The 21,682-nt window shown below is 34.7% G+C and overlaps 1 protein-coding gene across 22 annotated transcripts in view; it reads right to left on the reverse strand.

Moving 5' to 3' along the window:
- SOX6 (SRY-box transcription factor 6) overlaps positions 1-21,682 on the reverse strand; it is a 765,792-nt gene that overhangs the window by 268,983 nt on the left and 475,127 nt on the right. For all 22 annotated transcript variants that reach the window (XM_070473416.1, XM_020904495.2, XM_020904527.2 and 19 more), the window contains one exon: positions 11,319-11,408. In XM_070473416.1, coding sequence (XP_070329517.1) covers positions 11,319-11,408 — 90 coding nt within the window. The remainder of the gene's footprint in view (positions 1-11,318; positions 11,409-21,682) is intronic.

Here is a 21,682-nt window from a genome sequence, read left to right on the forward strand (position 1 = left end):
TGAAGAGTTGACTCACTGGAAAAGACCCTGATGCTGGGAGGGATTGGGGGCAGGAGGAGAACGGGACGACAGAGGATGAGATGGCAGGATGGCATCACCAGCTCAATGGTGATGAGTTTGAGTAAACTCTGGGAGTTGGTGATGGCGTGCTGTGATTCATGGGGTCGCAAAGAGTCAGAAACGACTGAGCAACTGAACTGAACTGAATGATCATCCCACAGATAACATCACGCTTAACAGTGAAAAACTGAAAGCATTTCTTCTGAGATTAGGAATAAGAGAAGGATGCCCACTCTTGCCACATTTATTCAACATAGTATGGAAAGTCTTAGCTCTAGCTAACCAGAAAAGAAAAATAAGTAAATAAATAAAATAAAAGGAACCCAAATTAGAAAAGAAGAAATAAAACTGTCACTGTTTATATATGACATGATACTACACATGTGTGTATACATGCTAAGTGGCTTCAATCATGTCCAACTCTTTGTGATCCTATGAACTACAGCCTGCCAGGCTCCTCTGTCCATGGGATCCTCCAGGCAAGAATACTGGAGTGGATTGCCATAGCCCCTCCAGCAGATCTTCCTTACTGAGGGATCAAAACCACATCACTTATATCTCCTGCACTGGCAGGCAGGTTCTTTACCAATAGTACCACCTAGGAAGCTCATGATACTATGTGTTGAAAATAGTATGCATTGAAAATCCACTAGAAAATTACTAGGGCTCATCAGTGAATTTCATAAAGTTGATGGATACAAAATTAATACACAGAAATCTGTTGCATTTCTGTAAACTAAAAACAGCTAGCAGAAAGAGATTAAGGAAACAATCCCATTGATAACTGCATCAGGAAGAATAAATTACCTAGGAAGAAACATATCTAAGACATAAAACACATATACTTGGAAACCTATAAGACACTAATAAAAGAAATTAAAGATTATAGTCAAATGGACAGATATTTCAGGTTCATTTTTGGAAAAATTAATTTTATTAAAATGATGATACTATCCATACAATCAAAAGATTTAATAGAATTCCTATCAAATTCAAATGGTATTTTTCACGGAACTAAAAAAATTCTAAAATGTGTGTAAAAATACAAAATACAACAGACAAAATAGTCTTACAAAAGAAGAACACAACTGGAGATATTACTCTCCCTAATTTCAAACTACAATACAAAGCTACAGTAACCAAAACAATATAGTACAGGCTCAAAAACAGACACATAGATCAATGGAATAGAATAGAGTCCAGAAATAAACTTACACACTTACAGTTAACTAATCTATGATGTAGGATACAAAACTATACAATAGAGAAAAGACAGTCTCTTCAATAAGTAATGCTGGGAAAACTGGACAGCTACATGTAAAACAGTGAAATTAGAACATTTTCTCATACCATATAAAAAATAAACTCAAAATGAATTAAAGACTTAAATGTAAGGTAGATAGGTTTAGTCGTTAATTTGTATCCAACTCTTGTGACCCTATGGACTATAGCCTGCCAGGCTCCTCTATCCATGGGATTTCCCAGGCAAGAATACTAGAGAGGGTTGCCATTTCCTTCTCCAGGGGATCTTCCCAACCCAGGGATCTAACCTGGGTCTCCTGCAATGCAAGCAAACTCTTTATGGACTGAGCTACCAGAGAAGCCCCAGAAATCATAAAATTCCTAGAGGAAAAAAACAGGAAAAACATTCTTTGACATAAACTATAGCAATATATTTTGAGTCTGTCTCCTAAGGCAAAGGAATCAAAAAACAAAAATAAACAAATGAGACCTAATTTAAACTTGAAAGTTTTGCACAGCAAAGGAAACCAACACAACATGAAAAGACAATCTAATGAATGGGAGCAAATATTTGATGAGTTAATATTCAAAATATACATAAAGCTGATGCACCTCAACATCAAAGAGACCAATCATCCAATTAAAAAATGGGCAGAAGGCGCAAAAGTGTAAGTCTCTCAGTCATGTCCAACTCTCTGGAACTCCATGGACTGCAGCCCACCAGACTTCTCTGTCAATGGAATTCTCCAGGCAAGAATACTGGAGTGGGTTGCCAATCCCTTCTCCAAAGGATCTTCCTGACCTAGGGTTGAACCCTGTCTCCCACACTGCAGGCAGATTCCAAAGAGGATATACAGATGGTCAACAGGCACATGAAAAGATGCTCACCACTGCTAATCACCAGAGAAATGCAAATCAAAATCATGAGGTATCATCTCACATCTGACAGAATGCCTGTCATCAAAAAGAACACAAATAACAAAGTTGGCAAGGATATGGAGAAAAAGAAACCCTTGTGCACTGTTGGTAAGAATGTAAATTGGTACAATCATTCTAGAAAACATTACGGAGGTTCTTCAAAAAACTAAAAAACACAACTATTATATGATCCAGCAATTCTACTCCTGGGTATATATCCTAAGAAAGTGAAAACATTAATTCAAAAAGATACATATACCCCAATGTTCATAGCAGCCTTAATTACAAGAGTCAAGATATGGACACAACCTAAATGTCCTTTTAACAGGTAATGGATAAAGAAGACGGAGTATGTATATATGGGCTTCCCTGATAGCTCAGATGATGAAGAATTAACCTGCAATGTAGGAAACCATGGTTCAATCCTTGGGTTAGGAAGATACCTTAGAGAAAGGAATGGTCAACCACTCCAGTATCCTTCAAAATTCAGGTTTAAATTGAAGAAAGTAGGGAAAACCACTAGACCTATTAGATATGATCTAAATCAAATCCCTTATGACTATACACTGGAGGTGACAAATAGATTCAAGAGATTAGATTTGGTAGACAGAATGCCTTAAGAACAATGGACAGAGGTTCATAAAATTGTACAGCAAGTGGTGACCAAAACCAAGGAAAAGAAATGCAAGAAGGCAAAGTGGTTGTCTGAGCCTTACAAATAGCTGAGAGAAGAAAGGTAAAGGAGAAAGGAAGAGATATACCCAACTGAATGCAGAGTTCCAGAGAATAGCAAGGAGACATAAGAAAGTCTTCTTAAGTGAGCAATTCAAAGAAAGATAGGAAAACAATAGAATGAGAAAGACTAGAGATCTCTTCAAGAAAACTGGAGATACCAAGGTTACATTTCAAGCAAAGTTATGCACAATAATGGACAGAAATGGAAAGGACCTAAGAGAAGCAGAAGAGATTAAGAAGAGGTGGCAAGAACAGAGAAAAACTATACAAAAAAGTGTCTTAATGACCCAGATAACCACAACATTTACTTAAAACCAGACATACTGGAGACATGTGAAGTCAAGTGGACCTAAGGAAACATTACTACTATAAAGCTAGTGGAGGTGATAGAATTCCAGCTGAGCTATTTAAAATCCTAAAAGATGATGCTATTACAATGTTGCACTCAATATGTCAGTGAATTTGGAAAACTCAACAGTTGCCACTGGACTGGAAAAAGTCAGTTTTCATTCCAATCCCAAAGAAAGGCAATGCCAAAGAATGTTCAAACTACCATATAATTGTGCTCATTTTACCTGCTAGGAATTGAAGGCCCCAAATCCTTCAAGCTAGGCTTCAACAGTACATGAATCAAGAACTTTCAAATGTAAAGTTGGATTTAGAAAAGGCAGAAGAACCAGAGATCAAATTGCCAACATATATTGGATCATAGGAAAAGCAATGGGATTCCAGAAAAAATATCTACTTCTGCTTCATTGACTACACTAAAGCCTTTGACTGTAGATCACAACAAACTGTGGAAAATTCTTAAAGAGATAGGAATACCAGACTATCTTACCTGTCTCCTGAGAAACATGTATGCAGGTCAAGAAGCAAAGGTTAAAATCAGTGAGTGTAGCCATGAAATTAAAAAATGCTTGCTCCTTGGAAGAAAAACTACAACAAACTTAGGCAACATATTAAAAAACAGAGACATCATTTTGCCAACAAACGTCTCCTTAGTAAAAGCTATGGTTTATTCAGTAGTCGTGTATAGCTGTGAGAACTGGATCATGAAGTCTGAGGGCCAAAGAATTGACGTTTTCAAACTGTGGTGCTGGAGAAGACTCTTGAGAGTCCTTTGGTCTGCAATGAGATCAAGCTAGTCAATCTGAAAGGAAATCAACCCTGAATATTCAATGTAAGGACTGATGCTGAAGCTGAAACTCCAATACATTGGCCACATGAGCTGACTCACTGGAAAAGACCATGATGCTGGGAAAGGTTGAGGGCAGGAGGAGAAGCGGGTGACAGAGGATGAGATGGCTGGATGGCATCATGGACTCAATGGACGTGAGTTTCCACGGAAGATAGTGAAGGACAGGGAAGCCTGGCATGCTGCAGTCCGTGGACTCACAAAGAGTCACTGAGCGACTGAACTGATGCAGAGTACATCATGTGAAATGCCAGGCTGAATGACTCAAGGTGGAATCAAGATTGTTGGGAGACATATCAACAACCTCAAATATGAAGATGATACCACTAACAGCAGAAAGCAAAGAGGGACTAAAGAGCCTCTTGATGAAGGTTAAAGAGGAGAGTGAAAAAGTTGACTAAAAACTCAACATTCAAGAAAACTAAGATCATGGCATCTGGCCCCATCACCTCATGGCAAATAGATGAGGAAAAAGTGGAAACAGTGACAGATTTTATCTTCTTGGGCTCCAAAATCACTGTGGATGGTAACTGCAGCCCAAAATTAAACGACACTTACTCTTTGGAAAAAAAAAAGCCATGACAAACCTAGATAGCATATTAAAAAGCAGATCTTTGCCAACAAAAGTCTATATAGAAAAAGCTATGGGTTTTCCAGTAGTCAGATTCGGATGTGAAAGTTGGACCATAAAGAATGCTGAGCACCAAAGAACTGATACTTTCAAACTGTGCTGAAGAAGACTCTTGATAGTCTCTTGGTCTGCAAAGAGACCAAACCAGTCAATTCTAAAGGAAATCAACCCTGAATATTCATTGGAAGGACTGATGCTGAAGCTCAATACTTTGGCCACCTGGTGCAAGTTCAGTTCAGTCACTCAGTCTTGTTCGACTCTTTGTGACCCCATGGGCCGCGGCACGCCAGGCCTCCCTGTCCATCACCAACTACCAGAGTTTACTCAAACTCATGTCCATTGAGTTGGTGATGCCATCCAATCATCTCATCCTCTGTCGTCTCCTTCTCCTCCTGCTTTCAATCTTTCCCAGCATCAGGATCTTTTCAAATGAGTCAGCTCTTCGCATCAGGTGGCCAAAGTATTGGAGTTTCAACTTCAACATCAGTCCTTCCAATGAGTATTCAGGACCTGATACAAAGAGTCTACTCATTGGAAAAGATCCTATGCTGGGAAAGATTGACGGCAAAAGGAGAAGGGCAGCAGAGGATGAGATGGTTAGATGACGTCACTTACTCAGTGGACATGAATTTGAGCAACTCTGGGATATAGTGAAGGACAGAAGAACCTAGCATGCTGCAGTCCATGGGGTGGTAGAAAGTCAGATATGACTTAGTGACTGAACAAAACAAATTAATAATTACCTTAAATGTCATTGCACTAAATTCTCTAATCAAAAGATATAGCATGGTAGATAAGATTCTAAAAAAAAAAGAAAAGAGCCTATAATATGCTGCCTACAATACTTTAGGGCAAAGGACACACAAAGAATATAAATACAGATTCTCACTAAGTAAGATGTTATCTGTTCAATAGTTTTACATAGCCATCTTCCATAGAAAAGGAGGATAAGCTTTTCAATTTCACAACTCTGGTACTAAAATTTAACAAAGATAGTAAAAATAAAGAAAAATAAATAAATAAAAAACACAAACTAATCTCATTTACAAATACAGATGCAAAAATAACAACTGTAGTATAAGCAAATAAAAGTATGAAGTACATTAAAACAAGACTATACCATGACTAATCCGTGTTTCTTTCTTTCTTTTTTTTATTTATTCAGTGTTTATTTCATCAGTTAATTTGAGAAACAAAAACCAATAAGATATACCATAAACTAAAATGCAATTTATCATAGAAACTCCTAATAAAGTATAACTAGAATATTTTTAATGGTTAAAAATATCTTAAATCAATAGTCAATATAATATTTAATGGTGAAATATTAAACAAACACAATTCCATAAACTAAAAACTAAACAAAATACTTGCTATTACCTGTCTTTCCTAATATTAGTCTTGACATTCTAGGCAGTGTATTAAAAGAAGTGGCGAAAAAAAGGAACAAATAACTGCCAAAAAAGAGGAGAAAACATATCAGCTGAAATATGACTAAATCTAACAAGCTTGACGAAAGGGAAGTTATAAAATGAGCCAGCAAAATTCAATATCATCCCTAAATATAGTAACAAAAAGAGTAGTATGAAAAATATAACATTCACAAATAAAAATATTAAATATTATAGAGGAAATATTAAAAGAAATGTGCTGAATCTATATATAAGAAACAAAACATTGTTCAGAGACATAAAAGAACTGATTGAATAAGTATTTGGAATGGAAAGATTCAACATTAAAAAGATTTTAGCTACCCTATAGTTTTATAATCTTTTAAAAAATCACTTTGCAACTTTAATTAGCAACTTCTAAATCCAAGATAAATTTTACAGAAGTATACAAGCACCTTAAAGAAAAGTTTTGAATGAGGTCTCGCAATACTGTTCAAAAACACTATAAAGCCACAGTGACTAACACAGCCTAACACTTTAAAAGTTTAGATAGAAAGATAAATGGAATAGAGCCAAAAAATGAGAGTAGCTGCAAATATGCAGTCCATATGTAATAAAAGATGTTATTTCAAGTCAGATGGGATAATATGGATTATTTAATAAATGATACAGAGATATTTGGTTAACTACTTGAGAAAAAAATCTGAAATTATCCATCAAAGTATATCCAAGAGGAGTGAAACAGTTAAGTGTATAAAAATATAGTCAAAGAATTGGAAGAAAATACAGTAGAATATAATTTTAGATTGGAAAAATCTTTCTAAACAAACCCCAAACAGGGGGGGAAAAAAAAGCATTAAAACAGGGAAGGAAAGATTTGATGACAAAACCACAAAGTAAAGAAAATGACAAAATACACAAATATGACAAAGAAAGGCTAGTACCATTAAAGAGTCTTATGAAACCGTAAGAACTAAACAAATCCTTTAAAGGAAAAATGGGCAAACAACATAAACAGACAATATACAAAGGAAGAGACATTTAATCCAAATGAATTTAGGTAAAACTTCTCATTATCAATTAAAATAAAATGAATTCAAATTATATCAGCAACAATGTTACATTCCCCTATCAAACTGGCAAGGAATGTTTAAAATAATCATAGTTGGCAAGGAAATACTTGCCAGTGAGAGCACAGAACCCTATATTCTATCTAGAAGGGCAATGTGGAAATATGAACTAAAAGTCTTTCTAAAAAGAACACATTCTTCAACCTGGTAATTTCACTTTTTCAGAATATATCTATATCTTAAAAAAATAATTACTAATTAACACTGAAAATACTAAAAAGTTAACCATATTCAAGGTTTTCTTTATAATGACAAACAATAAAACCTTAAATATTGAATAACAGTCTCAGTTAAATTATAAGAACCTCACTTTGTATCATATTTGCAGCAAATAAAAGTAATATTTTAGAAGACAACCTAATCATAGGGAAATTCATAATATATCATTAAGTGGGAAAAATAAATTACAAAAGAATAATAAAAGGATGATTCTAATTTTAAGGGAAAATAATTCTAAGGCATATGCACACATTAAAATGGAAAGGATATACACTATAATACAGGTAGAATTAAAGGACAATCATATTTTCCTTTAAGAGTGTTTATATCCTTTTTATAACACATATGAATTTTATAAAGAGGGAAAAATAATGAAATATATAAATACACATTGCTAAGATACACTAAACCAATAGTGGTATGCTTTTCATTTCTTTTCCTTTTTGTTTTTAAATTTATTTTGTGGCTGCACCACATAGCATGTGGGATCTGAGATCCCCAAACAGGGATAGAACTCGACACCCTTGTAGCAGAGGCATGGAGGGCTAAGCACTGAAACATCACGAAATTCCCCAGGTATGTTTTTCTTGGAGATGGTATTTAAATCACCCTAAACTTTCTGAATAATTAGAACTAATTTTGGTGACTAATAACTGACTTGATCTTACCTACAATAAAAGTGTGGGTTGAGTTTTAGTAGTGGCCCAATCAAACTACCTGAATACTACTTTAACTAAATATTTTTTGTTTTTTTATCATATTTTTGGAATCTTTTTATATGATTATGCTGACAAAATATAAAGATGTAAAAACAGACACTGATGTAGAGTAAATAAAAATAAAAAATTTAGTAAGAATCTTATCTTCTATGCCCATAAAAACAGAGCAGCACACAAATGAAAGTTCACATTTTACAAACAGAATCCCTAAAAACAAAAAGTTAAAGAATTTGAAAAGCCTGATTTTGCATGTTTCACTTTTGAGATTTTGAGTACATAAAACTAGTACAGTTTTTGCATTTTTGAATCAAAAATAAAGAAATATAGAAAGTGGGATTGGAAAGATAACCCAAATCATAAAAACTTGATGCTGAATCATAACATAATAAAATGTTAGCTTCCACTTTACTGAGAGAAAACAAGACCCCCATCATTCACGCTGGCAAAAGCTTGCCTTTGCATAAACCATTTCTGTACTCACTGTCATAAAACCAATGACTTTGGAAAGGGAAGAAAACAGAGAATGACGTGCAAAGTAGCACAAACCATGTTATTGCAGCTGGATAAAGAATATGTCACTAATGACTTTCTACACGTCAGTTATAAATTGAGTTGCTTTTTTTTCTCCAAAATAGCAAGTAGCCTTTATGAGTTCAAAACAGAAGCAGTGAAATTCAAAATACTACCCACTTTCCACTTGATTTTGATACTGCCTTAGTTAATAGAATGTTATTAATTATTCCTTGGAAAAGATACTACTACCCTTTCTCTTCATTTGAGGTGAACATAACATGTCTGAATACTAGGCAATATTCTGTAATAAATTCAAAATAAAATTTTCATCAGATAGTTATCACCAAGTGTTCATCTTAAATGAGAAATTATCCATGGGGATATTCACCTGAAGTCATTTGATAAATTCAGAAAACTAATGTAATTAAGTTCTCAAATTGTCAGCTTAAGTGACAGAGTGATAGAGCCATGACTATCTGTAAGGGATGACTGAGAAAAGTAATTAATGACAACAGATTCTATCCACAAAACCAAAAGCTAGTGATACAGTACTTCATCTCCATAAAGGACTTAACAAGAGGGAGCTGGGCAAAAAGCATAACTGCTTAACTGATAGGGCAGCTTAATTTTGCAATGGATTGGGACTGCCCACTTCTTAATTTGTTTCAAAATAATAATGCCAATCAATTATCTTTAAAATAAGGATGCTCATTCTCATGAGATCATGAAATTTTAAGTCCTGTGAAATCTATTTGAGATTAATTAACCTAAGATCCTATGGGCAGTTAATAACAACCACAACTTTCCCTCGTGAAGGTTTTCTTAAGGGCAAGCAGTTTTAAAAGCTTTACATATACTAATTCTCTTAATGAACCTTGGTAGGTACTTTTGTTGTGTGGGCTCAGTCGTGTCCGACTCTTTGTGACCCCATGGACTGTAGACCGCCAGACCGTCCATAGGATTTTCCAGGCAAGAAAAATGGAGTAGGTTGTCATTTCCTCCACGAGGGGATCTTTCTGATCCAAGGATTGAACCTGCGTCTCCAGCATCTCCTGCATTGGCAGGTGTATTCTTTACCACTGCACCACTTGGAAAACCCAAGTACTTTTACTATCCTCACTTTAGATACAAGGAACTCAAAACATTGAAACCTTCAGTGACTTGCCCCAAGTCACTCATCTAGTAAGTGACAGAGCCAGAATTTGAACAGGGAACCAGGCCTCAGAATCCAGTAATAAATATAAATAGCACACTCTATAAACTCCTTGTTATAGTTACTACAGCTGATCATTTTTGACCAGGAAAAAAATTCAAATTAGTGATTTGGATTCATCAATTCAGTTCAGTTCAGTCGCTCAGTTGTGTCTGACTCTGCGACCCCATGAACTGTAGCATGCCAGGCCTCCCTGTCCATCACCAACTCCCGGAGTTCACCCAAACTCATGTCCATTGAGTCGGTGTCCATCTCATCCTCTGTCATCCCCTTCTCCTGCCCTCAATCTTTCCCAGCATCAGGGTCTTTCAAATGAGTCAACTCTTCAAATGAGGTGGCCAAAGTATTGGAGTTTCAGCTTCAACATCAGTCCTTCCAATGAACACCCAGAACTGATCTCCTTTAGGATGGACTGGTTGGATCTTCTTGCAGTCCAAGGGACTCTCAAGAGTCTTCTCCAACAACACAGTTCAAAAGCATCAATTCTTCGGCATTCAGCTTTCTTTATGGTCCAACTCTCACATCCGTACATGACTACTGGAAAAACCATAGTCTTGACTAGATGGACCTTTGTTGGCAAAGTAATGTCTCTGCTTTTCAATATGCTGTCTAGGTTGGTCATAACTTTCCTTCCAAGGAGTAAGCATCTTTTAATTTCATGGCTGCAATCACCATCTGCAGTGATTTTGGAGCCCAGAAAAATAAAGTCTGACACTGTTTTCACTGTATCCCCATCTATTTGCCATGAAATGATGGGACTAGATGCCATCAGTTAAGCTACAATAATTTCAAAAGGAAGAACTAAAATCATCTTATTTAATTTGTTCATTTTTGACATAACACTTTTTTCATACTCTTTTGTTCAGCAAAGGAAACTATGGGCTTCCTTGGTAGCTCAGCTGGTAAAAAATCCACCTGCAATGCAGGAGACCCTGGTTCAATCCTTGGGTCTGGAAGGTCCCTGGAAGAGGGTATGACAACCCACTCCAATATTCTTGCCTGGAGAACCCCAATAAACAGAGGAGTCTGGCAGGCAAAAAGTCAGACACAACTGAGTGACTAAGCACAGCACAGCTAAAGCTACTGTTTTCCTTCTGTGCCAAGGAGGAAATTAATGAAGTAGTTTGTTCTGTAAGTTATATGTTTATAGACTAAAAAAACAAGGCAAAATTTTCATTCTATAAACATTACAAAAGAATAAAAGTTCAGGAACACACTATATATTTACCCTCTCAAATATAAATAAATATTAGAGGTAAGAATTTAATGTTAGGGTACAGAAGATAAGTAGATATATTGTGGTACAAAATAACATTTCTACATTACTATGTTTGATATTTTGTATACTGTACCTTTAATTTCTCCGAGAAGTTCACTGGTATTTAACCTTTCCATTTTTTCCTTCCAATCTTTTGAAAGTAGTTTTTCCATGCAGGAGGAATCTATTAAAATAAAAAAGTAAGTATTAATAAAAAATATTATACATGTTTTAGATAAGTATTAAAATATTACACATATAGAAGTCTATGGAGTTAATGGAGAAATTCTATCATTCAAAAATGATCAAAGATTTTTTTTGTTGTTGCTGCTTTAACCCTAGGATATAGACAAGTATATTATTCTATCTATTATAAAATACCACAACTAAATTTTTTTCGCTGGAAAGTTATTTACACTATTTCCAGGAGAAAAAATAACAATGCTCAATAATCTTATCTTGGTATCATAATTTTAGCTAATTAATATTCAGCCAGTCTTTATCACTTCTTTAGACTAATAGAACAGAACAAGGAGCTTTTTTCTACAAGCTTAAGTTTAGATATTATCCCTTTTAATTCAGGTGATTTTTTTTAAGTCCAAGCAAAATTTGTGTGCTGTTCAAGGAAGAATGACAAATTTTCAAGTGAGAAGAGAATAATCAACCTGTAACTCCTTGTTCCTTAAAAAAGAAATACACAGATGGCAACTTTTGTAAATACCCACTTAGAGTAAAATGCAAAGAAAATAAAGTCAAGATATTCTCTGTCCCCCAGTAACAAAAACAGTTAAAACCTTTATGTAAAAAGAGATGCATGATCTTTTCAAGAAGATCCTTATTTAAACGTTATTTGACCTACTGCATTTCTAAACAGCATACTAGATTTTGGAAGTTATTACACTTGTTTCTATAAGATTCATAAAGTTTAGAGAAGTTTACATTTAAGAGTGTTCTAATAATTAGCAAATTTTTATCAATGAGTTATTTTTTCTCTGACCAGGTAGATTTGAAACTAGAGCTACTGCTTATAACTACTTACATGCATCTTTTAAGTCTCAAATTTTAATAAACAGGCCATGTTTCCAAAAGGGAAAGCAGATTTAAATACTCAATCCTTGTGCAAAGCATACTCCCATTATACTTTAACATTCCAAGTGTCAAAATTCTGATAACCTCTTTTTAAAATTATATTTAAAATACTTATTTCAACTCCAAATGTTTTTTCTCTCCCATATCAGTACCTATCTCTTTAGCATTTTCTCTTTCATTTTTTTCTCCAACTTCTAAATCCTCCTTGAATTTTTCAGAATGACAGTAAGGTTAAGATGGATCTAAAGGGTTTCAGAAGCTTGATAAGCTTAGGCAAAGACAGTGAGCCCCTGGGTAAGAGATGAGAAGACCACTGCATGGTTAGAACATATTGGTGAAAACAATTAACATTTGTCCATGACATGATCAATCAATCAAGGAATGGATGGAATCCAGATCAGTGTGTTGGGAAACTGCTGATGAAGAACTAGCTATCACAGGAGCCAAAGTTCTTTCTAAATAGAAGTTAGCTTGATTCTATTAAGTGAAAGCTCTTTGCTCCTTTCCTTACTTCTTCCCTTCTTTCCTTTCCTCCTTTTCTTCCAGGCTTTCCTATTAATTATTTTCTTAGGCTTAAACAAATGATCTACCACTGTGATTAAAAATTGGTTTCTGAGTGACCTGCCAATAGGGTCTCTATGCATATGTATATGTTCAGTTTGCATTTAATTTCCAAAATATTCTCTTGGATTTTAATTCAGAAACAAGTTGTATACATTGTTCTGTACATATTTTGTTTCTAGGATAAAATCAAAGAAAAGATAATGTTAGGTGTGGGGGTTAAGAAAGAAATCTTCAGAGTCATGCCTATCAGAGATTACTTTTCCTCAAATCAGGTTTAAATATCTGGATATAACATTAGGTCATATATAAGAATAATCAACAAAATGTCTTCAACTTCCTCTCCTACTTAGTTTTGTTACTTTTTAAAAAAACTTTTTCACATATATTACAACATCATACTAAACTGATAATCACTGATATAAATGCTAAAGCATAACTTGTTTGGTTAAAATTTTGAGTTGAGTTGACATATTATAATGATCAAGACAAAATCTCAATTTACTAGTAATGATCAGAGCAATTTACTAGTAAAATTTACTAGTAAAATTCAGAGCAAGTTCATGAACTAGGATTAGATACACACTAAATGTAAAACAGGCTAAAATATGTCTCTCATTTCTATTAATAGACCTGAAATCTTTCAGAGCTCCAGGAAAAGAATGCTAAAACTTCATAGGAGAAAACAGAATTATATGGACAACATGAACATACACTTCAAATATTTATCAAATATGTTTGAAGACACAGCTTTATATAAGAGCTAGTCATTAATTAAATGGTTAAGAAATTAAAAACATTCACATTTCTATTAGAAAATTAATCCTCACCATAATGCTGAGTTAATCTAGCTATATAAATTCTCATTTCAGTAGAAGAAACTGAAAGGAAAAAAATAAAGCAGTCTTTGCATGTCTATATTTACAGCTCATGAAAATAGTAACAATCACTGATTGTCTTTATCTGCAGGGCAATAAAAGTCAGGACATACCACTTTATCAACATTCAAAACTGTGAGAAAGTCTCTTGAAAAACAGGTTTCTCACCTAAAATCTATTTGTCAGCCCTCTAAGGGCATACATACACAGTAAGCTCTCAGCACATTCCATAATGTAATGTAAAACAAGTAAGGGGAGAGAAGAAAGTCCAGAAGATGCCGGTTGTTATTAAACACTACATAGGCAGAGGATACTACTGCCTCTACCAAGATGTTTCTAACTTGAAATGAGGACATATAAAATAGATAAAATTAAATGAAATTTATATTTTCAAATTTGCCATTCAAAATAATATCCAGGTAAGGACAAAAATTAAAAATCAAGTATTCATCCTCTTTGTGCCACATACTTCAACTATATTACTAGGACATTAGCTTTACAGAGGCAGTTCATCAGATCAGACTTTGCCCCTTTCTGACCATGCACAAATGCAAAAATGAAAGAGGTCAAAATAAGTAAAGGAGTCCAATTTGCATTATGTACAGGGAAAGATTAAGCCCATGTTTGAATTCAGTACTCATGCAGGATTCCAAAGAATCCTGGAAAAAAGAACTAAACATCACCCAGAATTCTTGGACCACTCTACACAGGAAAATATGTTTTACATGATTGACTGGTAAACATCTAATACAGTTATGGCAGTGCCACAGTCCTCAAAACAATGAAAAAATATACAGTGTATTTCATTATCTGAGTTTGACTACTCAAATTTTAGTATTTTGACTGAGTTGTCTTCAACTAATTAGGAGAAGACTAATTCAGCTAATTAAAATACCTTTTGGAAATTAAGATAAAAAACTACAACATTATAGTATCACAATATTATAGTATGTGTCACCATAATATGTACATATTAAAAATGAATGTAAACCTAACACTTCAGCATAAAAGTGAAAAATACCAAAATTAATTCCTATTACTTTGAAAGAATTAGTGTCCATAAAACAATACATAATTAATAAAATGCAAGAGTTTATTATATTTATCTTGTCAAATTTTTATAAATAACAAGAGAAAAATACCACTACCAAAAGTTAAGAGTTGAACTTCAGTTCTTATTTATTTTTAATCAAGAATGTAAAGGGTTTTGATATGCTATATAATTCTCAGCTACATGGCTGTTTTCCCTTTTCCTTTGCAAACCTAAATTTTTCTATTTTAATAAACTTTTTCTAAGGAAAAAAGGAAAGATATAATTCAGAACTAACATGTTATAAATATCTAGCATAATGGATTGCAAAGCAATGTTTCTGCTCCTTAAGTACCCAGGTGTCAAACCAGGTAAGTCAGGAATGTTTTATCATGCTAATAATTAATTTCACAGCACAAGAGAAATTTGAAATAAGAGTATGTAAGATATTTATTTCCTAATCTAAATAATGATATTTTAGGAACAATTTTAAATTATTCCTAGTTAAATAAAGTTTCAGTAGTATTATTAACTCTTACTCTAAGCAAACAGTCTAAGAGAGTAAATAAAGAAATCATCACTAAAACTAAATCACAGGGAACAGGAAAGGATAATGGGAAAAATTTTTTATTGTACTTTAAAACAATTTACCTGTGAGTAAACACTTATCATTATCCCTTTTACCTCAAAGTGATACTTAAAAGTTAGAAATGCTAAAACATTAGAAACATGACATAGAAAATAACTTTAAAATACTTTAGTGAGAAACAACAATGCCTGCTCCTCCTGTGTGCAGATTTCCTACTGCTTTTTAAACTTTTTTAAAAGCAATCCCTTTTATTTTTACCACAGGAATCATAAATTTCAAGGGCAATAAATTTTCTATGTATCCAAAGAACAGTGAAAACTTATCAAAAGTATCCTTGACCTTGGTTTACAGCTAATTTTGATAATATATATTTATATCCCTGCTGATCATCAATCTCATATTTTTCATTAGGAAACAGAGATGCACATGGCAGTTACTGTACATTTTTCCACAGTGACAAGTGCTCCACAATACAGTGGGATAAAATTGGAGCTTGGAGAGCTTGAAGAGCACTCTTAAATTTTAATTAAAACCCTCCAAGCTCACTAAAATAATTAGACACTAAAATGCGCCAGTTTTATTTTGAAGTCACTGTAACGTAAGGAGCACACTCCCTGATCGACTGCGCGTGCTCTCCTTCTCTTTCTCTCCCTCTCTCCAGTGAAACAACTGATTTTCCAAATACGAACAAGGGGGTATAAATAGAGGCTGTTCTCAATCTTGCTCTTCATGCTGGGAAGCCGACAGAAAAGACAGTAGAGTGGGCTTCTCAGACTGCACCAAATGAACCTAGAATAACTTGCCTAACCAAGAGTTCGAATCACTGACAAACTGTAGATAAAATTCAGTCTTCAAGGAACACCAAGAGTTATATCACTGATCTTTTTTGATCCAAAAGCCAAACCTTTAACCTCTTAAATGTTTTTGCTATCTTAAAATATCTCATACAATGCTATATTCCATCCTATTTTTAGCCAAGCAGCAAGAGAAAGCATGCCTTTCCCATACAGCAGGGCAATGATACAAACATCAACACAGATGCTCTGCCAGGAAGAGCTGGACTTCTCAAGCACTTGATCATTAAGGAATGCACCAACTGTTTCGGATAATCTCGTGCCAGCTCCCCTTTTGCTCCACACTCCCCTCTGGGAGTGGCCAATCTTGTCCTGGTCCTAATTTTTCATTTTACTCCTCCATAGCCTCCCCCCCCATCCCCCAAAAGATGAGAAATGGCATTTATGCCTAGCAATGAAAAAGCAAGCTCACTTCCCCAAACAGACCAAAACTTTCAAACAATTAACCCTCCCCTCTTCTTTCAGATAAATTACTAAGTATAAAATGCAATCTGTTTCCTTTGTTTATTCAATATGAACAATTTGTAAATGACTCAAGGATAAAATTCAGAAAATGTTGTGCTAAATTAGAACCATTATAAACATGCTAATGACTCAATGCTTGAGTAAAACACGCATGATCGGTGTGAAGAAATAGATTTAGTTCCTGTGAAATTCTGTTGTGCTGCTTTAAAATGATTTGGTCATTAAATCAAATATATTCCTTCCAGGAAAAATGTTAATTCTACAACCACTTTACTAGATAATATACAGTGAGTGTCTCGGTATGTGTGTGTCAATGGTAGCTATTGAAAATGTCATTTGAACTCTTAGATGCACAATTTTGACATGTTTATAACAGAGAGAAAGCCCCACATTTAAGAGCTGCCAGAAATACATATATAGACATCATCACATTAATTTCAATATTCTCTCTTTGTACTGTTTTGATCTACCAAAGTCTGATAATGTTTTATAGGGACCACTTAAAACTGGCACTTAACATACATTCACGGAACTCACATTGTTCTACATGTGCAGGTAAGAGGTATCTCTTTCATCTGCTTTCCAAAGCTGCTTAGCACCTAAAAGTATCAGAAGGATCATTGAAAACCAAATTCTTCCTGCACATATATCAAAGTACAACTGCTACCAATGCCAATATAGAAAAAGAGGGGTAACCAGCAGGTGAATCAGAGGCTCACAGCCTCCTGCTGTAGCTGAGACTTCAATGATCACTAAGACTAAAACCCCATTTCAGAAATGAGGAAACAGAGTCAAGATATGGAAGTCACCTCCCTGACCTCGCCTTGCCCAAAGTCAAACAGTCGGTGACAGAGTCCTGGCTCCAGTTCAGTGCTGGTTTCACTGAAATGACTATTTAAATCATTACTTGACATCAGTTTTATAGTCTCTATGAAGCAGCTCTCAATGATAGAAAAAAATAATAATATGTGTGCTAGTCACTCAGTCGTGTCCAACTCTTCGTGACATTATGGACTGTAGCACATCGGGCTCCTCTGTCCATGGGATTTCCCAGGCAAGAATACTGAATTGCTATTTCCTCCTCTAGGGGAATCTTCCCTACCCAGGGATCAAATCCAGGTCCTCTGCACTGCAGGCAGATTCTTTACCATCTGAGCCACCAGGGAAATCCCGGTGAAAATTGTTTTTTTCTATTATGATGCATAGTAATAGAAAATAGTAGGAAAAATAATTATGTTCAATAATATAAAAATAATAGAAAAAATTATGTCTATTATTAATTTCTTCAGATGTGGAGTGAAGCACTCTAGTTCTTTAGACAGGGATGCTAAAAATGGTATTGCAGTGAAAGTAGTGTTCAACAACCATGTCTCCCATACATACTCCATTAGGCTGGTCTTCTTGTTCCTCCATACTGCATTTTCCATAATGTCTTACCTTGTCTGAACTAAGAGCTTTCTTTACCTGAAAGCATCAACTAAGGAATAGCTAAGATACTGCTTAAAAATACTGTTGAACTCAAACAGTAACCCATTCCAGGTTACGGTTTGTTTCATGTACGCAGTGCACAGCAGTAAGTGCACAGACCGATACTTTCCCATCACTCCACTGCCAAGACTAAGGTATTCAAAAGCAACACGGGACGATGCTCTTTGTGTTCTACAAACGTTTGATTTCATTTTCACTCTTTCAATTACATATTTAACTGCTTTTTTAAAACTTCATAGGACTGTGGAAACAATAATTTTATGCACCCATTGTATCTTACACTCCTTCTTTTGATAGAATTTCTTTGGGTTATATTTCTGAATGCCAATATTGTCCCGATGAAGTTGTCAATCACAGTGCTTTGCAGTCTGCCTTGTTTGCAACCTACTGCTCTTCCCAGACACAGAGGAATTTGACCCTGTCAGAATTCTCTCCTGAAACGATCCAGAAAGGCTCTCTTTTATTCAAGTTGAAAGTTATAAGCATGTGGGCCTAGGATTGTCATGGCCATTCTCCCTGGTACATGGAGTCTGTCTGCAATAAGAATGAATAATGCCAAAAATATTAGGAAAAGATAGAGTGGAGATAAAATCTTTATATCATGTTAGCATAGTTACATCCCAAAAAAGAAAAGCCAAATTCTGCTCCTGTGATTCTTGATAATGTAAGCCAATATATTCCTGTTTTTGCTTATACTAATTGAGTTGGCTTTCTCTAAAAAGCCAGTTGTAACTTTAAAAAATACTGAACAAAAACAAAACCATAACAAAAACTGTCACAGCATGTGCACATGCTCAATCATGTCCAACTCTTTGCTACCTCATGGACTATAGCCCACCAAGTTCCTCTGTCCATGGACTTCTGCAGGCAAGAATCCTGCAGTGGGTTGCTATTTCCTACTCCAGGAGATCTTCCCGACTCAGAGACCAAACTGAACCTGCATTTCCTGCATTGGCAGGTGGATTCTTTACCACTGCAGGGTATACAATTTTAATGCACTGGAAAACACCAATGCATTACCTCGTATTACTTGAGTAAAACATTTATTATGCAAATCTTGAAATAAGCCTCTTGCTTTATTGAAAGATATGCAACAATGTTAAGATAAAATACTATAGGACTGCTATTTACAATTATTTTGCTATCTGAATTAGACTTTCCTGAACATGATGCAATCAATGTCTGAAGCTCCAATACTTTAGCCACCTGAGAAGAGCCGACTCATTGAAAGAGACCCTGATGCTGGGAAAGATTGAAGGCAGGAGGAGAAGGGGGTGACAGAGGATGAGATGGCTGGATGGCATCATTGATTCAATGGACATGACTTGGAGCAAACTCTGGGAAATAGTGAAGGACAGGGAAGCCTGGCGTGCTGCAGTCCAGGGGTCACAAAGAGTCGGATACCACTGACTGAACAAGAATAGCAAAAGTAGAAACTCAAGGTCATTAAACACAACTCCCATCTAAGATGAGCAAGCCCCAATTTCAGTTTCATGCTCATCAAAGCAGCTTCATTGTCTGGTTAGTTGACTTTATATTTAATGTTATAAAACAAAATTACAAAATAAGTCTTTACTGATAAAATATCCCTTCCTGTATATTTTATTTATGCATTGACAATCCATAAGAGATCAATTTAAAATAAGGATATACTCAAGTTGGTTCTAAGGGCCCTTGATAATCTGACCCTAGTTATTCATCTCCCACTATTTTTGCTACCTGAAACTGTTCATTCTTTTTAAATGAATTTACCAAACATAACTCACTCTTCTGTACATGTCTTGTACTTTTTCACTTCCACACCTTTGATCATGACATCTTCCTAACTTTAGAGTCTCCCCACTTCTTGATGCCTATGAAAAACACTCCTATTCTGCAGTACCTACATTAAATATCACCTCCTCGATCATGCCTTGATTCATCACTTGATGCATAAATTCTCACCCTCTGAAAAGCAAAATAACACTTGCTGAGCACATATTATCTCTCAGGCACTGTGCTTTTTGTACTTTTTCCAGGTATCAACTCATTAACTCTGAACTTCATAACTCTTTCTTCTCCGTCTATCACTGCTATTACTTAACAATTTTATCACCATATGACTAAATATATAGTCAAGTTCATTCTATATTACCTAAGTTCCTTCACGATCAGGGAATGTTTCCAATATTACTTTGTGTTCTTCCATATTACTTAGGCTGTGAACATAGTAATTACTAAAACAAATTCTTTAATATACTAAAGAAGATCACTTTGTGTGTGCTAAACAGTGACAGAATGACGTGTTTTTTTTAATTAACAATATTGACATATAATTTAATATATGTCATATAATAAAATCACCCATCTTAAATGTGTATTTGATGAATTTTGTCAAATTAAACACTCATGTAGCAGTCACCACACAAAAAAAATATAGAACATTTCCAAAAAGTTATCATATGCTCCCTTTCAGTCATTTACCCATAATCCTAATCCAGGTAACCATGGATCTGATTTCTATTGCTATGAAATAATTTTGCCTACTTTTGAATTTTATAAAAATTAAAGTATGCAGTATGCATCAGTGCTTTTTGGATATGAGTCCTTTCAACTAGCATACAATTTTTGAGACTCAATCATGTTGCAGCATGCATTAGGACTTTGGTTCCTTTTGTTAATGGATAGGTTTCCATTATAGAAATACATCACAAATTGTTTATCCATTCACCTGTTTTTGGACATGTGGGTTTCTCCCAATTTGGGGCCATTATGAAAATTCATTCTGAAGTCTTCTTATGAATATACATCTCTGTTTCCCCTCTAAAAATGGAACTTGCTTTTAAAAGTGGAGTCATTATAAGTCTGATTTTAAAAGAAACTGCCAAATAGTTTTCCATAAGGACTGCATCATTTCACACTGCCATCAACAAAGCATGGGAGTTCTAGCTGCTCGGTAGTCTCCTGAACACTTCTCAGTGTTAAGACTTCCAGTCATTCTAGTGGTTGCGGAATGGTATCTCACGTGGCTTCAACTTACATTTTCACTTCCTCAGTGGCTATAGAATAAAACACACTTTAATATGCTTATCGGCCATTTATATATCTTCTTTTGTGGAGTGTTATTCAAATATTTTGGCCATTTTTATAAGCAATCATTTGCCTTTAGCTTGGTGAGCTTTAAGAGTTTTTTACATTTATATATGCTTTATAAATTACATATTTATACAATATAATTTATGTATTTATATGATACATATAATTTATTATATACTACACATATGTTATTGATATACATATAAACAGACACATATCTTTTATATATTTATGTAAATTCAAATCTTTTAACCTAGTCTACAGTATGCCTTTTTATTTTAACTAGGTATCTTGTGAGGAGTCATAGTATTTTATATTGATGTTATCCAGTTACATATCCAATTATAATTATCAAGGTTATTTTCTTTATGATTAGTGTTTTCATCTAAGAAATCTTTACCTCCACCAAGATCATGAAGTACTCTCCTA

This window comes from Odocoileus virginianus, chromosome 10 (assembly GCF_023699985.2).
Source record: "Odocoileus virginianus isolate 20LAN1187 ecotype Illinois chromosome 10, Ovbor_1.2, whole genome shotgun sequence".
NCBI lineage: Eukaryota > Metazoa > Chordata > Mammalia > Artiodactyla > Cervidae > Odocoileus > Odocoileus virginianus.